Raw genomic sequence first — 17,864 nt, 5'->3', positions numbered from 1 at the left:
TGAATTCCTTATTGCCAAATTCAGAAAACCACTAGACCATTCAGGTATCAGTTCAGTTCAGTTTAGTTGTTCAGTCGTGTCTGACTCTTTGCGACCCCATGAATCGCAGCACACCAGGCCTCCCTGTCCATCACCAACTCCCAGAGTTTACTCAAACTCATGTCCATCGAGTGGGTGATGCCATCCAGCCATCCCATCCTCTGTTGTCCCCTTCTCCTCCTGCTCTTCATCTTTCCCAGCATCAGGGTCTTTTCAAATGATTTCGTTTTCCACATCAGGTGGCCAAAGTATTGGAGTTTCAGCCTCAGCATCAGTCCTTCCAAAGAACACAGAGGACTGATCACCTTTAGAATAGACTGGTTAGATCTCCTTGCAGTCCAAGGGACGCTCAACAGACTTCTCCAAAACCACAGTTCAAAAGCATCAATTCTTCGCCGGTCAGCTTTCTTCACAGTCCAACTCTCACATCCATACATGACTACTGTAAAAACCATAGCCTTGACTAGACGGACCTTTGTTGGCAAAGTAATGTCTCTGCATTTCAATATGCTATCTAGGTTGGTCTTAACTTTCCTTCCAAGGAGTAAGCGTCTTTTAATTTCATGGCTGCAATCACCATCTGCAGTGATTTTCGAGCTCAGAAAAATAAAGTCTGACACTGTTTCCACTGTTTTGCTATCTATTTCCCATGAAGTGATGCGACCAGATGCCATGATCTTTGTTTTCTGAATGTTGAGCTTTAAGCCAACTGTTCACTCTCCTCTTTCACTTTCATCAAGAGGCTTTTTAGTTCCTCTTCACTTTCTGCCATAACGGTGGTTTCATCTGCATATCTGAGGTTATTCATCTTTCTCCCGGCAATCTTGATTCCAGCTTGTGCTTCTTCCAGCCCAGCGTTTCTCATGATGTACTCTGCGTATAAATTAAACAAGCAGGGTGACAATATACAGCCTTGATGTACTCCTTTTCCTATTTGGAACCAATCTGTTGTTCCATGTCCAGTTCTAACTATTGCTTCCTGACCTGCATATAGGTTTCTCAAGAGGCAGGTCAGGTGGTCTGGTATTCCCATCTCTTTCAGAAATCCCTTAGGACAATACAGTGGAAGTGACAAATAGATGCAAGGGATTCAATCTGACAGACAGAGTGCCTGAAGAACTATGGACGGAGATCCATGACATTGTATAGGAGGCAGTGATCAAGATCATCCCCAAGAAAAAGAAATGCAAACCGGCAAAATGGTTGTCTGAGGAGGCCTTACAAATAGCCGAGAAAAGAAAAGAAGCAAAAGGCAAAGCAGAAAAGGAAAGATATGCCCTTCTGAATGCAGAGTTCCAAAGAATAACAAGGAGAGATAAGAAAGCCTTCCTCAGTGATCAGTGCAAAGAAATAGTAGAAAACAATGGAATAGGAAAGACTAGAGATCTCTTCAAGAAAATTAGAGATACCAAGGGAACATTTCTTGCAAAGATGGGCTCAATAAAGGACAGAAATGGTATGGACCTAACAGAAGCAGAAGATATTAAGAAGAGGTGGGAAGAATACACAGAAGAACTATACAGAAAAGATCTTCATGACCCAGATAATCACAATGGTGTGATCACTCACCTAGAGCCAGACATCCTGGAATGCAAAGTCAAGTGGGCCTTAGGAAGCATCACTATGAACAGAGCTAATGGAGGTGATGGAATTCCAGTTGAGCTATTTCAAATCCTAAAAGATGATACTGTGAAAGTTCTGTACTCAATATGCCAGCAAATTTGGAAAGCTCCGCAGTGGCCGTAGGACTTGAAAACGTCAGTTTTCATTCCCATCCCAAAGAAAGGCAATGCCAAAGAATGCTCAAACTACCTCAAAGTTGCACTCACCTCACATGCTAGTAAAGTAATGCTCAAAATTCTCCAAGCCAGACCTTAACAGTACATGAACCGTGAACTTCCAGATGTTCAAGAAAAGTCAGAGGAACCAGAGATCAAATTGCCAGCATCCTTTGGATCATCAAACAAGCAAGAGAGTTCCAGAAAAACATCTATTTCTGCTTTATTGAATATGCCAAAGCCTTTGACTGTATGGATCACAACAAACTGTGGAAAATTCCTAAAGGGATGGGAATACCAGATCACCTGATCTGCCTCCTGAGAAATTTGTGCAGGTCAAGATGCAACAGTTAGAACTGGACATGGAACAACAGACTGGTTCCAAATCAGGAAAGGAGTACGTCAAGGCTGTATATTGTCACCCTGCTTATTCAACTTATATGCAGAGCACATCGCGAGAAACGTTGGGCAAGATGAAGCACAAGCTGGAATCAAGATTACCAAGAGAAATATCAATAGCCTCAGATATGCAGATGACACCACCCTTATGGCAAAAAGTGAAGAAGAACTAAAGTGCCTCTTGATGGAAGTGAAAGAGGAGAGTGAAAAAGTTGGCTTAAAACTCAACATTCAGAAAACTTAAGGTCATGGCATCTGGTCCCATCACTTTATGGCAAACAGATGGAGAAACAGTGGATATAGTGACCGACTTTTTTTGGGGGGGGCTCCAAAATCACCACAGATGGTGACTGCAGCCATTAAATTAGAAGACACTAGCTCCTTGGAAGAAAAGTTATGACCAAGTTAGACAGCATATTAAGAAGCAGAGACATGCCTTTGTCGACAAAGGTCCGTGTAGTCAAAGCTGTGGTTTTTCCAGTGGTCATGTATGGATGTGAGAGTTGGAGTATAAAGAAAGCTGAGTGCCAAAGAATTGATGCTTTTTAACTGTAGTGTTGGAGAAGACTCTTGAGAGTCCCTTGGACTGCAAGGAGATCCAACCAGTCCATTCTAAAGGAGATCAGTCCTGAATATTCTTTGGAAGGACTGATGCTGAACCTCCAATACTTTGGCCACGTGATAAGATCAACTGACTCATTGGAAAAGACTCTGATGCTGAGAAAGATTGAAGATGGGAGGAGAAGGAGACGACAGAGGATGAGATGGTTGAATGACATCACCGACTCAACGGACATGAGTTTGAGCAAGTTCCGGGAGATGGTGAAAGACAGGGGAGCCTGGCATTCTGCAGTCTATGGGGTCACAGAAAGTTGGACATGACTGAGCAACTGAACAACAGCTAAAAAGTTTTTACATGAATAAAGAATAAGTTTACCAAACAAAATTTTCTGATAGCTCTCATACCCACTAGGTCACGTTTAACTTTCTAGCATGATTTAAGTGCTGGGTTTGTTTTAATAAAAAGCATACTTGGGTTATATTTTCTTAAAGGATTTACATTCTTTTGATATTCAAATCATTCTTTTTTCAAGTGCCTTTCCTGCCATGATCTTTCATAATTCTCTCTTACATCATTGTTGAAGACTAACTGTAACAGATCCTCATTGGTCTGTGACTTCTAGCATAATGTGAGCCATTTTCCATCATGTGTCTTTACTTTGGGAAATCCTGACTTTATGACAGATTTACCTGTTCACTTTGTTACTTTGCGTTGCAGTTTCAGCTGTTTGTATGAGACAATTATGAAGAGATTGACCCACAAAAAAAGAAGTTGCCATGTTTGGTAGAGAGAGATCCTAGTATTTATTAAGCAGGGAATACTGTTTAAATGGAGAATACATTTTCCTGCTGATTTTTTATTGTGATAAAAATGCATATAAAATTTACCATCTTAAACATTGTAAATATATGTTCAGTGGTATTAATACATTCATAATATTGTGTAACCATCACCATCATTCATCCCTATAACTCTTATTATCTTGTAAAACTGAAAATCTACAACCATTAAAAGATAAGTCCCCATTCTCTCCTCCCTCTCTGCCTATTCTACTTTTGATCTCTGATTTTGACTACTCTACATACTTCATATAAGTGGAATTATACTATATATAGGAAATTCCCAGTGGCTTAGTGGTAAAGAATCTGCCTTCAGTGCAATAGGCACAAGAGACACAGCTTCAGTCCCTGGGTGAGGAAGATCCCCTTGAGAAAGGAATGGCAACCCACTCCAGTATTCTTGCCTGGATGAACAGAGGAGCCTGATGGGGCTATAGCCCATGGGGTTGCAAAGAGTCGGACATGACTGAGCCTGCTTGCATGCCCATTTGCAATGGGCTGATTTCACTTAACGTAATGTACTTAAGATTTTTCCATGTTGTAGGATGTGTCAGAATAACCTTCCTTTTTTAACATTGAATAATATTCTGTTGTCCCTTTCATGAATCACAGCCTTGTAATGGCAAAGGGGCTTGTATAACTCAGTGAAGCTGTAAGCCTTGCTGTGCATGGCCACCCAAGATTGACGTGGTCCACTGGATGAGGAAATGTCCACCCACTCCAGTATTCATGCTTGAAGAACTCCATGAACAATATGAAAAGGCAAAAATATATGACACCAGAAGATGATGGTTATAGCAAACACCCTTTTCCAACAACCCAAGAGATAACTCTGCATGTGGACATCACCAGGTGGTCAAAACCAAAATCAGACTGATTATGTTCTTTGCAGCTAAAGATGGAGAAAGTCTATACAGTCAGCAAAAACAAGACCTGGAGATGACTGTGGCTCAGATCATGAGCTCCTTATTGCAAAATTCAGACTTAAATTCAAGAGAGTAGGGAAAACCACTAGGCCCATTCAGGTATGACCTAAATCAAATTCCTTATGATTATACAGTGGAGGTGGTAAATAGATTCAAGGGATTAAATCTGGTAGACAGAGTGCCTGAAGAACTATGGATGGAGGTTCATAACGTTTTACAGGAGGCAGTGACCAAAGTGTCTCAAAGAAAAAGAAATGCAAGAAGGCAAAGTGGTTGTCTGAGGAGACTTTACAAATAGCTGAAGAAAGAAGTGATGTGATAGGCAAGGGAGAAAGGGAAAGATACCCATCTGAATGCAGAGCTCCAGAGAATAGCAGGGAGAGATAAGAAGACCTTCTTAAATGAACAATGCAAAGAAATAGAGGAAAACAATAGAATAGGAAAGACTAGAGATCTCTACAAGAAAATTGGAGATATTGAGGGAATATTTCATGCAAGGATGGCCATGATAAAGACAGAAACGGCAAGGACTTAACAGATTAAGAAGAGGTGGAAAAAATACACAAAACAACTATACAAAAAAGGTCTTAATGACCTGGATAATCACAATGGTGTGGTCACTCACCTAGAACCAGACATCCTGGAATATGAAGTCAAGTGGGCTTTAGGAAGCATTATTGTGAACAAAGCTAGTGGAGGTGACAAAATTCCAGCTGAGCTATTTAAAATCCTAAAAGATGATGCTATTTAAAGTGCTGCACTCAGTGTGCCAGCAAATTTGGAAAACTCAGCTGTGCCCATAGGACTGGAAATATCAGTTTCATTCCAATCCCAAAGAAAGGCAATGCCAAAGAGTGTTCAAACTACCATACAGTCATGCTCATTTCACATGCTAGCAAGGTAATACTTAAAATCCTTCAAGCTAGCCTGGGAAAATCCCATGGACAGAGGAGCCTGGTAGGCTGCAGTCCACAGGGTTGCAAGGAGTCGGGCACGATTGAGTGACTTCACTTTCACTTTTCACTTTCCTACATTAGAGAAGGAAATGGCAACCCATTCCAGTGTTCTTGCCTGGAGAATCCCAGGGAAGGGGGAGCCTGGTGGGCTTCTGTCTATAGGGTCACACAGAGTTGGACACAACTGAAGCGACTCAGCAGCAGCAGCAGCAGGCTTCAACAGTACAGGAACCAATAACTTCCACATGTATAAGCTGGGTTTCAAAGAGGGAGAGGAGCCAGAGATCAAATTGCCAACATTAATTGGATCGTGGAGAGAGCAAAGAAGCTCCAGAAAAAAAAAATCTAGCATAGTCCGCTTCACTGACTATGCTAAAGCCTTGACTATGTAGATCACAACAAACTGGAAAATTCTTAAAGAGATGAAAGTACCAGACGACCTTACCTGTCTCCTGAGAAATTTGTATGCAGGTAAGAGACACGGGTTTGATCTCTGGGTAGGGAAGATCCCCTGGAGGAGGAAATGGCACCCATTTCCAGTGTACTTGGGACTTCCCTGGTGGCTCAGCCAGTAAAGAATCCGCCTGCAATGCAGGAGATGCAAGAGACATGGGTTCAGTCCCTGGGTTCGGAAGATCCCCTGGAGGAGGAAATGCAACCCACTCCAATATTCTTGCCTGAAAAATCTCATGGACAGAGGAGCCTGGTGGGCTACAGTCAGTTCAAACGGTTGCAAACAGTTGGACCTGACTGAGCAACTAAGAAAGCAAGAAGCAACAGTTAGAAACAAACATGGAACAACTGACTGGTTCAAAATTGGGAAAGGAGTACAACAAGGCTATATATTGTCACTCTGCTTATTTAATTATATGCAAAGCATCATGCAAAATGTGGGCTGGATGAATTATAAGCTGGAACCAAGATTGCTGGGAGAAATATCAATAACCTCAGATATGCAGATGATACCACTCCAGTAGCAGAAAGTGAAGAGGAACTGAAGAACCTCTTGATGAGGGTGAAAGAGGAGAGTGAAAAAACTGGCTTGAAACTCAGCATTAAAGAACTAAGATCATGGTATCTGGTCCCATCACTTCATGGCAAATGTAAGGGGGAAAAGTGGAAGCAGTGACAGATTTTATTTCCTTGGGCTCCAAAATCACTATGGACAGTGATTGCAGCCATGAAATTAAAAGACACTTACTCCTTGGAAGGAAAGCTATGACCAACCTAGACAGCAAATTAAAAACCAGAGACATCACTTTGTAGACAAAGGTCTCTATAGTCAAAGGTATGTTTCCAGTAGTCATATACGGATTTGAGAGTTGGACCACAAATAAAGCTGAGTACCGAAGAATTGATGCTTTTGAATTGTGGTGTTGGAGAATACTCTTGAGAGTCCTTTGGACTGCAAGGAGATCAAACCTGTCAATCCAAAAGGAAATCAACCCTGATTATTCATTGGAAGGAGTGTTACTGAAACCTGATGCAAAGAGACAACTCATTGGAAAAGACCCTGATGCTGGGAAAGATTGAAGGCAAAATGAGACAGAGGTGGCAGAGGATGAGATGGTTAGATAGCATCAGCAACTCAATGGACATGAATTTGAGCAAACTCCTGGAGATAGTAGAGGACCGAGGAACCTGGCATGCTGCAGTCCATGGGATTGCAGACTCAGACATGACTTAGAGACTCAACAGCAACAACAATATTCCATTGTTTGTAAATGGAGGAAAATTTTTGTACATGCTCAATTGAGTGTTGAATATTTTTACTGTTATAGCTTTTGCTTGCCTTTGTAACTTAATAACAAGAATCCCCCTTTGACTAAACAAAATAAAATTGTTTAATAGTGACTTTGCTTCTAATTCCATCCTAAATGTTTTACAATATTTCCTAGTCCTCTTTATATGTCTAATGTGGTAGTCAGCTCAGTGTAGTCATCTTTAACTTGCTTTTTCCACTGAACATTATGTCTTAAACCATTCTTCATTATTGCTACATAATTTTCACAAATATTTTTAACAGTTATAGAATTATCAGAACTGTTTTAAAAAAACATACAAAATCTGCTAGGTAACAGCATCAAATTATGAATTTCTACTCTGCTACTTGTGGCCTCTGTGGATCTATTAATGAAGAGGTTAGGGGCTTCCATGGTGGTCCAGTGATTAAGAATCCACCTGCTAACACAGGGGACATGGGTTCAATCCCTGGTTCAGCAAGATTCCACATACCACAGGGCAACTAAGCCCATGTGCCACAACTACTGAAGCCCTCGCACTCTAGAGCCTGTGCTCTGCAACAAGATTAGTCACCACAATGAGAAACTTGCACTCCACAACTAGGGAATGTCCGTGCAGCAATGAAGACCAGTGCAGCTGAAAAAATTAATTAATTAAAAAATAAATATGTAAAACAAAAAGAAAATGGTAGGGCTTAATTAAATATGATCATATGTAAAATATTGAGTAAACTTCTATAGATAAGTCCCATGTTAGCAGAATGTCAGTATGAATAAACCATTCTTTGTCCTCATAGAACTTGAGGTTAATGGGGAAGGTTGAAGCAAATAAATAAGTACAACAAAGGAAAAAACAATAAAGTTTTCATAGAATGAAAGATTTCATAGAATTGGTGCCCCTTGAAGGAAAAGTAAATGTTTAGCTTTCGGGAAACAGAGCAGAGTGGGACAGTGAGGGAAGTACGTGTGATTCAGTATTTCAGGGTATTGGGTCATAGATGTATACTCACTGACACATAATAATTTATAAGACATACTGTTAAGTGCAAAAGGCAATTTGAAAAACAATATACAATTCCACTTATGTGAAAAAAAAAAAAACAAAGCTGTATTTATTTACATATGTGTGTGTGTGTATAAACAGCAAAAGTTATGACAGGACACATACCAAACTGGTTACATTGGTCACTTTGTGGAAGGGATGAGGGTACAGAGGTAGAGATATTAAGGAAGGTTCTGTGTATGGCTTGTGTGTCTAAAATGAGGCTAGATGACCTAGACATCTTAATATCTGTATTTGTGTGCCTGGTGGTTTAGTCGGTTAGTCATCTCCAACTCTTTGCAACCCCATGGACTGTAGCCCACCAGGCTTCTCTGTTACTTAGCACACATGCATTGATGATGAGAGTATAACTTGAGACATCTGCATCTGAAAGAGGTTTATATCATGTGTCAAGAGTCTATGAAAATAACTATATCCTTTGACCTAGTAATTCCACTTCTAAAAATATCTCCTATGAAATAACCTAAGAAACATGTAAAAATATGCTTATTAGAACATTATTTATAATTAGAAATGACTTTAATATCTTACATTCTATTTGATGAAATATTATAAAGGTCATAAATTATATTCAAGAGGATTTTAAAATTACATCGGAAAACCCCCTTCTCAATCATCCCCAATCCCACAGAGATAAGTGGTATTTTCTATTGCCATAAGTAAGTTTCACTTCTGTGCATGTGTGCTAAGTCGCTTCAGTAGTGTCTGACTCTGTGTGACCCTGTGGACTGTAGCCTGCCAGGCTCCTCTGTCCATTAGATTCTCCAGGCAAGAATACTGAAGTGGGTTGCCATGCCCTCCTCCAGGAGATCTTCCCAACCCAGGGATGGAACCCAGGTCTCTTATGTTTCCTGCATTGGCAGGCAGGTTCTTTACCACTAGTGCCACCTGGGAAGCCCAAGTTTCACTTCTACTTGGACTTTCAGTTCAGTCAATTCAGTCGCTCAGTCATTTCTGACTCTTTGCAATCCCATGGACTACAGCACGCCAGGCCTCCCTGTCCATTGCCAACTCGCAGAGTTTACTCAAACTCATGTCCATTGAGTCGGTGATGCCATCCAACCATTTCATCCTCCGTCATCCCCTTCTCCTGCCTTCAGTCTTTCCCAGCATCAGGGTCTTTTCCAGTGAGTCAGCTCTTCACATCAGGTGGCCAAAGTATTGGAGTTTCATCTTCAATATCAGTTCTTCCAATGAACACTCAGGGCTAATCTCCTTTAGGATGGACTGGTTAGATCTCCTTGCAGTCCAAGGGACTCTCAAGAGTCTGCTCCAACACCACAGTTCAAAAGCATCGATTCTTCGGTGCTCAGCTTTCTTTATAGTCCAACTCTCACATCCATACATGACCACTGGAAAAACCATAGCTTTGACTAGACGGAATTTTGTTGGCAAAGTAATGTCTCTGCTTTATAATATGCTGTCTAGGTTGGTCATAACTTTTCTTCCAAAGAGCAAGCGTCCTTTAATGTCATGGCTGTAGTCACCATCTGCAGTGATTTTGGAGCCCAAGAAAATAAAGTCTATCACTGTTTCCATTGTTTCCCCATCTATTTGCCATGAAGTGATGGGACCAGATGCCATGATCTTAGTTTTCTGAATGTTGAGTTTCAAGCCAACCTTTTAACTCTCCTCTTTCACTTTCATCAAGAGACTCTTTAGTTCTTCTTTGCTTTCTGCCATGAGTGTGTTGTCATCTGCATATCTGAGGTTATTGATATTTCTACCGGAAATCTTGATTACAGCTTGTGCTTCATCCAGCCCAGTGTTTCTCATGATGTACTCTGCATTTAAGTTAAATAAGTAGGGTGACAGTATACAGCCTTGACGTACTCCTTTTCCTATTTGGAACCAGTCTGTTGTTCCATGTCCAGTTCTAACTGTTGCTTCCTGACCTGCATACAGATTTCTCAAGAGGCAGGTCAGGTGGTCTGGTATTCCTATCTCTTTAAGAATTTTCCAGAGTTTGATGTGGTCCACACAATCAAAGGCTTTGGCATAGTCAATAAAGCAGAAGTTGATATTTTTCTGGAACTCTTTTGATGATCCAACAGATGTTGGCAATTTGATCTCTGCTTCCTCTGCCTTGTCTAAATCCACCTTGACCATCTAGAAGTTCATGGTTCACATACTGTTGAAGCCTGGCTTGGAGAATTTTGAGCATTACTTTACTAGTGTGTGAGATGAGTGCACTTGTGCATATGTACTCTTTTGTCTGCTTCTCCTTTCACTCATTATTATGTCTGAGATTAGTCCATATTGTTGCATATATCAGTCCTTTGTTCTTTATTACTGTACAGTTTTTTTATCATATGTATATATCATAATTTATCCATTCTTCTGTTGATAGAATTATTTCTAGTTTGGTGCTATTAAATAAAGCTGTTGTTAGTATTCTTGTTTATATTTTTGGTAGACATATGTACTTATTTTTCCTGGATAAATACTTAAGAGTAGGATTGCTGTGCCATATGGCAAATATATGTTTAGCATAATAAGAAACTCCCAAACTGTTTTCTCAGCTCTACCTATGTATATTCCTACAAGCAGTGTATTAGACTTCCAGTCAGTCCATATCCTTGCCAGGGCTAGATATTTATAATCTTAAATTTTAACCATTCTGGAGGATATATAGTGATTTCACATTATGGATTTTCTGTATGTTTAAGTGGTTTTGGTTGTAATGTTCATACTTTTTGAACCAGTAATTCCACTCTGGGGACATTTTCCTAAGGACATAATTTGAAATCCAGAAAAACTTTTATGTACATATATGTTCTTTGTTGTGTAACTTATAATAGCCAAATGTGAGAAATAAGTGAGACATTGGGTATTAGAGAAGTAGTTAAATAATTTATGATACACTTACAATGATAAGATATTCAGCCATTCAAAATTATCTTGTACTATAATAAAAGCAAGACATGAAATTTTACATAGAGTATGGTATCAACTATAGGAAAAAAATAAATGTTAGGTTGGTCAAAAAGTTTGTTTGAGTTTTTCCATAAGCTATTACAGAAATGTATTAAAATAGACTAGCTGTACTTCAACCCCCAAAAAAATGAATTTTAAAAATCAGTGGAAGGAAACACATCAAAATACCTTTGGGTGATGGTACCGTGTAGTTTTTTTCTATCTTTATGTATTTTTTCTAATGATCATGTAAGAATTTTAGAATAGCACAAAATGTAAGTAAACTTTTTAAACAATTTTTTTAAGTATTTGAGCTTTAATGTTCTATAATACTCTCTCCCTAACCTAATCTTTTCTGCAGTATAAAAAAAAAATTGCTCTCTTGGGTTTCTTGAAACATTTTATTTCTGTGACTATTTTGAATCTCAAATTATAAATTGCATGAAAAAGGCACACTCATGTTATTTCTCCTTCTGAACATCTGATATTCCTATATCCAGTCCAGGACAGAAGATAAAATAGAACGATTCAAGAAAGCAGTTGAGTACTATTCAGTTACAACCAAACTCTCTTCACTGCCAGTGGGGCCCTCCTTTCTAGGTAAGGCTTCCATTTGACCCCGGGCTGCTCTTTATGTAGAAGAAACTGAGTCTCTCAGAACTCCTGGGACAGAGTGTAATCACTTATTTGTATTGCACCCTCCTAGAAGTTATTCCTATTTGATAGACATTTGCCTTTTGATTTCCATGTAATAAGAGAGGTGACATGAAACGGGGCCCTCATTTCTTGAATTTATAGATGGGATCCAATGCCATTTCCTTAGCTTGGGCTTCTTCTGGTGCTAATCTCTGTTGTGGCCTGGTATATGTAAAATTGCCCCGTCTGTGGGGGTCAGGCCTGAATTTGAATTCTACCTCTGTTATGTACTCACTGTGTGATCTTTGCAAGTCACATTTACATGAAATGTGGTTCATGATACCTCCTTAATAGAGTTGTTATCAGAAGAAATAATTTTATGTAAGGTTCTTAGTGTAGCTTGTAGTAGCTGTTCAATAAATTGTAACTCATATATTCATAATAATTTCTCAGATGATATGAGGTTACCAGAATGTAACAGAGTAGAATTATTAGGATTGACTAAAGGAGATAGCGCTTTCTCTTTGCTTCAGGTTTTCGAAATAATCGCCTTGGAAATCCTCCCATTCCACGAAATCAAATGGGCACTCTCTCTGCTGGGAAGCCGATGGTAAGTATCTTTTAAGAAGCTTGAGACCATTTGATAGCATTAGACTAAGATTGTTTCCTAATTTTTATAATCTTGAGTTAAGGAGTTCGGGTGATTCAGTATTATCAGAATGTCAAGGTTGTATATACCTATGTCACGTTCTCAACTTGAGGCTGGCAGACTCTAAAGAAAACATTCAAATCAGCAACCACTAGGTCATTGTGAATGTAGATTAGCTAATATTGAAAGAATGACTCTAGGAGACATAGATTGGTCTGTTGTCCTGCCTTTGAAGGATTCTGTCCATACATCACTGTTAGAATTATTTCTTGTTATTCTCAGTATGTTCTTTGTATCCCAACAATTCCAGCTACTGGCCTCATCCACTGTGTCACAACCTTTGGGGGAACCATCTTGGAGCCTGGTAAAATGTTAAATAAATAGCTTTTGTGTCTGTTTCATCCTTTAGTTTTCTCACCACGTGCCCCAGAAAATGAAATATCCACCACCATTCCCAGTGAGACCCAACTCCTCTCTTCTCTTCTCCCCCCATGCTTTGGGGGAATCCCATGCTTTTTCTGAGGATTCCATGCTGCAGGACAGCCCCTTTGCCAATTGGGCTATCTCTTATGATTCCTCTGCATCCCAGTTTCCCAATTACCTGACTTCCAAAGCCTCAACTCCTTTGGGACCAGACTCTTCCCACTCCTCTTCCTCTGATGGTGATGAGCCAGAAGGAGCCAGCTCTGAGTAAGTAGCTATACGGGCACCCCAGGGAATAGATTTCTGAAGTACTTTTAACCTAGGTAGGGAATGTGGGAAAGTGTATGTTCCTGGCTTTTTTCTATGACTCTTTGCACTTAAGTGAAGTAGAAAAACTCTATGTTTTTGTCACTTCATGATCACTTGGACCCTGTACAGGTAATAATTTTCAGATACCCAGGCCACTGAGGTAGAAGACAGCATAGCAGATGGCTAGGGACGCCCTGGTAGGGGTGCGCTATGTATCATGTCTTTCATCTCTCAGTTTGTGAAGAACAGTAGATTGAACATTAAAAAAATTGAAAGTTTTATAGAGTTGAAATATTAGAACAGTTGAGTATGCAGTTATATTGCTTGGTAACTAAAAAAGTGTAGCTAAAAAGGTTCTGAGGATCAAAACAGTGGGATTTTGTATAATAACATTTTTCTTAGATTATTCTTCCAAGCAGATTATTCCTGGAAGACAGAGCCACTTTGAGGTTTTAATTGTAGTTATTTCCTTAGAACATAAGCAGACTTTAAACATGACTTTTATAAGGTATAAAGGACTCAGAATGGAGCCCATGACTTTTGATTGCTTTGGTTTATATCTGAAGAAAGAAGCTAGGAGGATAGTGATGGCCACTGAGAGGAATGATATCAGATCCAGTGCTAACCCAGTGTCCTGGCTTCTAGAGGGTTTGTAAGATTCCTTGTAATCAGAATAGACATCTTGAGTTGAAATATCTTTATTAACCTCCTTTCTGTTTTCCACACTTATCTTTTTAAACCTTTTAGTCGCATCACAGAAACACTTCAGCAGCAGCCTGGATGGGAGGATCCAAATAGTGACAGAGGGTCTTGGGTAGAGCCCATTGATGCTGGAGTTTCAAATGCCAGCCTGGGTGATGGTGAGCCCCACATCCCATCTCTGCTGTCTATGTCTACAAGGAACCATATGGACATCACCATTCCACCCTTACCTCCAGTAGCTCCAGAAGTCTTGCGGGTTGCTGAACACAGACATCGAAGGGGTCTTATGTACCCATATATCTACCATGTCCTCACTAAGGTAAGAGAACACATCGACACTTACCTCCCTGCTCTCTGCACTGTACTTCAACTTCCTAGGACTGTAGGTTACCAGAGAAAAGTCTGACCTTTGTATCTGAAAGGAGATCAAAAGAGACCAAGTATGCTAGGGCCCTTCATGTGTCGAGGGTCTCTAGTGAGGTGAGACCAGCAAAAGATGGGACTGTGCAGGAAATGAGGCCTAGAGGAGAAGGGTAATTGTGAGATTTTGGAGAAGACAATGTACCATGTTTGTAAAGTCTGGTCTAGGGATGAACACACTCTAAGAAGAGGCATTATACCCTTGGTCTTTACCTCTCCCTCTACTTCTCCTGAGCTATTCCCCTCCTCTAGCCTTACCATACAAATCCATTCCCCAGCAGAATGTCTAAGATAAATTTTCCCCATTTAGTCAGCTGTAGTTAATCATAGCAGAGACTTTAAAAATGGAATAGCTTTAAGCTGTCTAATACTCAGCTGGGCTCTTACAACTTCTTTTTAGTCTGAAATTTTGTCTAAATAAAAGTAGAAAATTTAATAGCTAGGCTACAGTTCATTACTTGTTCTTCTCAGCTCAATTCCAAACCTTGAGGTAACTCATTCTCTCCTTTTTCCTGAACCATTTTCTTTTTAGGGTGAGATTAAGATTCCTGTATGTATTGAAGATGAGTGTAACATGGAGCTTCCTCCAGCTGCCATCCTGTTCCGGTCAGCTCGTCAATATGTATATGGGGTTCTTTTCAGTCTGGCAGAGACACAGCGGAAAATGGAACGCCTAGCCATACGGCGGCGGCTACCTGTAGAAGGTAAATGTGGTTCTAGCTTTGGTAGTTCTCTGAAAGCTTTGGCTCAGAACACAAGTGTCTATGCAAGCACATCATACTTTTGGCTGTGGAACAGTCTTTGAGAAAGTGCATAATTCACCAGAATACATATTGGTTCAGTTCAGTTCAGTCGCTCAGTCGTGTCGACTCTTTGCGACCCCATGAATCACAGCACACTAGGCCTCCCTGTCCATCACCAACTCCCGGAGTTCACCCAGACTCACGTCCATCAAGTCAGTGATGCCATCCAGCCATCTCATCCTCTGTCGTCCCCTTCTCCTCCTGCCCCCAATCCCTCCCAGCATCAGAGTCTTTTCCGATGAGTCAACTCTTCGCATGAGGTGGCCAAAGTGAAATACATTAACTTAAGCCCAAATTCTTTAATCGTTAAGCATTCAGAGTAACTATTACTTATAAGATCCGTGCTGAACTTTGGGAATGTGGAGATGTATCTGATGTAGTCTCTCCTCCTCAGTGTGGTTTTTGTTTTGAAATTCGATCTTGTAGGTAATTAGAGCCATTGAGATGTTTTAAGCTCCAGAGTAATATGGTCAAATTAATACATTCAAAAGAACCAACTAGATTTCTGCTTATGGGAAGATGGAGTAGATGTATTTTTACCTATTCCTCCTGCTAAATAAAACTAAAAGCTCAGGATATTCTATATTAAAAAGCACAAGATGCTCTAGAAGGTGAAGAGGTGACAGATTGGCTAAGGGCCTTGGGCTCCAAGGAATGAAGCAGTAGTAAGTTCCCTTGGTTTTCCCTGTGTTTTACATAGCCCATGCTGGGTACAGGACAACCTCACAGCCCAGAAATGCCAACAGCTACAGACCAAGAAAACCAAGTATTTTGGTTTTCTCTAGCCAAAGTACCCAAAGGAACAACCTAGCAATACAGAAAGCGTTTAGATAATAACCATTCTACTCCAGCCAAACACTATAGAAAAACTATAACCTACTTTTGCCCCAACCAACAAAGGCCAAATGAAAAACCTGGAATTCTACCTTTGCCATACTATAAGAAGGTATGCCACCTACACCCACTGTGGAGGTGACAGACATAGCCAGGTGGGAAGCTAGGACTTCTTCTCCCACTTGCCAGTAAAGAGACAGCATCCTCCTTCACCCACCAGAATGTTAACAGAAAAGACCTGCTAAAACACAAAATTTAAATAAGATCCAGAGTCTCTTAAAATGATACCCAAAATATCAAGGTTTGAATTGAAAATCCCCCTTTATACCAAGAACCAGAAAGATTTTAAACTGAGATCTCAAACTGAGTAAAGAAAATCAATAGATTTGTGTTATCAATAGAAAATGAAATCATTGTAACACAACTGATTAAATTACCTGCTAAGGATTTCAGAGCAGCCATGAGAGAGAAATGCTTTGACAAACAATTTTGAACATTGTTTTTCTTCTTTCTATTTATTTATTTTTAGCCACACTGCTTGGCTTGTGGGGTCTTATTTCCCCAACCAGGGACTGAATCCAGACCCCTGGCAGTGAAAGCATCAAGTACTAACCACTGGACTGCTAGGGAATTCCCTGAACATTCTTCATGCAAATTAAAGACGGAAAGTCTTAGCAAAGAGATCTAATATACAAAGAAGAATAAATGGAAATTAAGAATTAAGAGATACAATAACTGAAATAAAGTACACAAAGGATGGGTTAAACTGCAGATTGGAGACAACAGAGAAAATAATTTTGAACCTAGAGAAAGAAAAACAGAAATTATCTAGTCTCAATAACAGAAAATAGACTGAAAAATGAACAGTGATCAGTGGAATTATAATAAAAGATCTAATATTTGTGTAAATCAGAGTCTCAGAAGGAGAAAAGAATTACTTAAAGAAATAATAGTTTAAATATTCTCAAATTTGGCAAAAACAAGCCTACAGAGTCAAGAAGCTGAAAGTGAAAGTTGCTTAGTCGTGTCCGACTCTTTGCGACCCCGTGGACTGTAGCCTACCAGGCTCCTCAATCCACGGAATTCTCCAGGTAAGAATACTGGAGTGGGTTGCCATTTCCTTCTCCAGGGGATCTTCCCGACCCAGAGATTGAACCTGGGTCTCCCGCATTACAGGCAGACGCTTTACCATCTGAACCACCAGGGAAGCCCCAATGTATGTGTTTTACACATAGTAGTGTATATATGTAAATCCTAATCTCCCAATTCATCCCACCCTTCCCTTCCCCCCCATGTCCATAGGTCCATTCTCTATGTCTCTGTCTCTATTCCTGCCTTAGAAATAGGTTCATCTGTATCATTTTTCTAGATTCCATATATATGCATTGAGTTTTTAATGATGGCTATTCTGACTGGTGTGAGGTGATACATCATTGTAGTTTTGATTTGCATTTCTCTAATAATTAGCAGTGCTGAGCATTTTTTTTTTCATGTGCCTTTTGGCCATCTTTATGTCTTCTTTAGAGAAATGTCTATTTAGATCTTCTGCCCACTTTTTGATTGGGTTGTTTGGTTTTTCAGTACTGAATTGTATGATCTGTTTGTGTAGTTTGGAAATGAAACCCTTGTCCATCCTAAGACAGAAAAATTATTGAAAGCAGCCAGAGAGAAATGATGCTTTACATATAGGGGAAAATAATACAAATAAAGGCTGATCTTTCATCAGAAGTCATGGAGTCCCTTCTGCCTTTATAAAAGTAAAGGCTCCACTGTTAAAGGATATACACAAAAAATCTCACACAGTCCAAGACTCAGGACAGAAACAATAATTTGTAAAGAGGCTGGATCAGGCCAAGTGCTAATTTAGA

At 39.9% G+C, this 17,864-nt stretch overlaps 1 protein-coding gene across 6 annotated transcripts in view; it reads left to right on the top strand.

The window, feature by feature from the left end:
- The window catches only part of FAM120C (family with sequence similarity 120 member C), a 145,518-nt gene that overhangs the window by 57,095 nt on the left and 70,559 nt on the right, over positions 1-17,864 (top strand). For all 6 annotated transcript variants that reach the window (XR_009735064.1, XR_009735065.1, XM_061410239.1 and 3 more), the window contains exons 5-9: positions 11,721-11,820; positions 12,390-12,466; positions 12,915-13,195; positions 13,985-14,258; positions 14,892-15,063. Coding sequence is in view for 4 of the 6 variants with exons in the window: in XM_061410239.1 (XP_061266223.1) it covers positions 11,721-11,820; positions 12,390-12,466; positions 12,915-13,195; positions 13,985-14,258; positions 14,892-15,063 (904 nt within the window). In the remaining 2 variants the exon portion in view is untranslated. The remainder of the gene's footprint in view (positions 1-11,720; positions 11,821-12,389; positions 12,467-12,914; positions 13,196-13,984; positions 14,259-14,891; positions 15,064-17,864) is intronic.

The sequence above is a fragment of the Bos javanicus genome, chromosome X (assembly GCF_032452875.1).
Source record: "Bos javanicus breed banteng chromosome X, ARS-OSU_banteng_1.0, whole genome shotgun sequence".
Taxonomy (NCBI): Eukaryota; Metazoa; Chordata; class Mammalia; order Artiodactyla; family Bovidae; genus Bos; species Bos javanicus.
Note: the sequence above shows the minus strand (reverse complement) of the source record. Positions and strands in the feature narration are given on the sequence as shown.